Source organism: Poecilia reticulata, unplaced genomic scaffold, assembly GCF_000633615.1.
Source record: "Poecilia reticulata strain Guanapo unplaced genomic scaffold, Guppy_female_1.0+MT scaffold_276, whole genome shotgun sequence".
Taxonomy (NCBI): domain Eukaryota; kingdom Metazoa; phylum Chordata; class Actinopteri; order Cyprinodontiformes; family Poeciliidae; genus Poecilia; species Poecilia reticulata.
The window spans coordinates 1-886 of record NW_007615055.1 but is presented as its reverse complement, the minus strand read 5'-3'; the positions used below and the strand labels follow the sequence as shown (position 1 = coordinate 886).

At 58.5% G+C, this 886-nt stretch overlaps 1 protein-coding gene across 1 annotated transcript; it reads left to right on the top strand.

Annotated features, from left to right (window-relative positions):
- Positions 1-18: 18 nt before the first annotated feature.
- On the top strand, positions 19-849 carry LOC103460677 (gephyrin-like). The gene is made up of 2 exons (XM_008402957.2): positions 19-354; positions 675-849. The coding sequence occupies exons 1-2, from the start codon at positions 67-69 to the stop codon at positions 807-809; spliced, it is 423 nt and encodes a 140-aa protein (XP_008401179.1). The 5' UTR covers positions 19-66; the 3' UTR covers positions 810-849.
- The last annotated feature ends 37 nt before the right edge of the window (positions 850-886 follow it).

The following is an 886-nucleotide window of genomic DNA, read 5'->3' as shown; positions in this document are numbered from 1 at the left end:
GAAAGCGTCGGTGGAGGTGGACGTCCTGCTGCTGCCTGACCTGGGAGAAGCTTTCTGGGACTAAACATGTCCGTGTTCCTGCAGGAGTGTTTCCAGTTCATCCTCCCCGCTCTGCCTCACGCCATCGACCTGCTGCGCGAAGCCGCCGTTCACGTYAAATCCACGCACGCCGCCCTGGAGCCGATGCCCTCCCTGCTGACCAATGCGCACGCCAACACACACACCATGGAGCGCGGCACCCAGTGCGAGGAAGAGGATGAAGACGAAGAGGACAGGAGGAGAGGACGGCACAACCACCACCAGCACCATCAGCACGGCTCGTCCCACATCACTGTGGCCGCCATCGCCGCAAAGGTGAGCTGGCTGGTGCTGGGCCCCATCAGTGCTGGGCCCCATCAGTGCTGGGCCCCCATCAGTGCTGGGCCCCCATCAGTGCTGGGCCCCATCAGTGCTGAGCCCCATCAGTGCTGGGCCCCATCAGTGCTGGGCCCCATCAGTGCTGGAATTAAACTGGAAACTAACCAGTTGCGGCAGGTTGAAGGCCCAGGTTTACAACGAGTTGCTGGTTGCCATAGTGACCATATAGTCATGTTTTCATTCTGTGTTCATTCATGTGTTTCACTTCTCATTCATGTGTCCGTGTGTGTGTGTGTGTGTGTGTGTGTGCTGGTCAGACGACTTATGCGACGGTCATGGCTAAGGGCGCCCCCTACCTGCCTGGAAACACACCTGCCCCTCCCTCTCATTTCACCTGTTCCCATCAGGTGAGCTGCAGCCATCTTCCTCCTCCTCTTCCTCAGCCGTCCTGACCTGTTACAGTTTCACTCCTGACCTTCAATTATCAGGGAAACGCTGCAGCTGATTGGCTGGGGAGAACACACCTGGC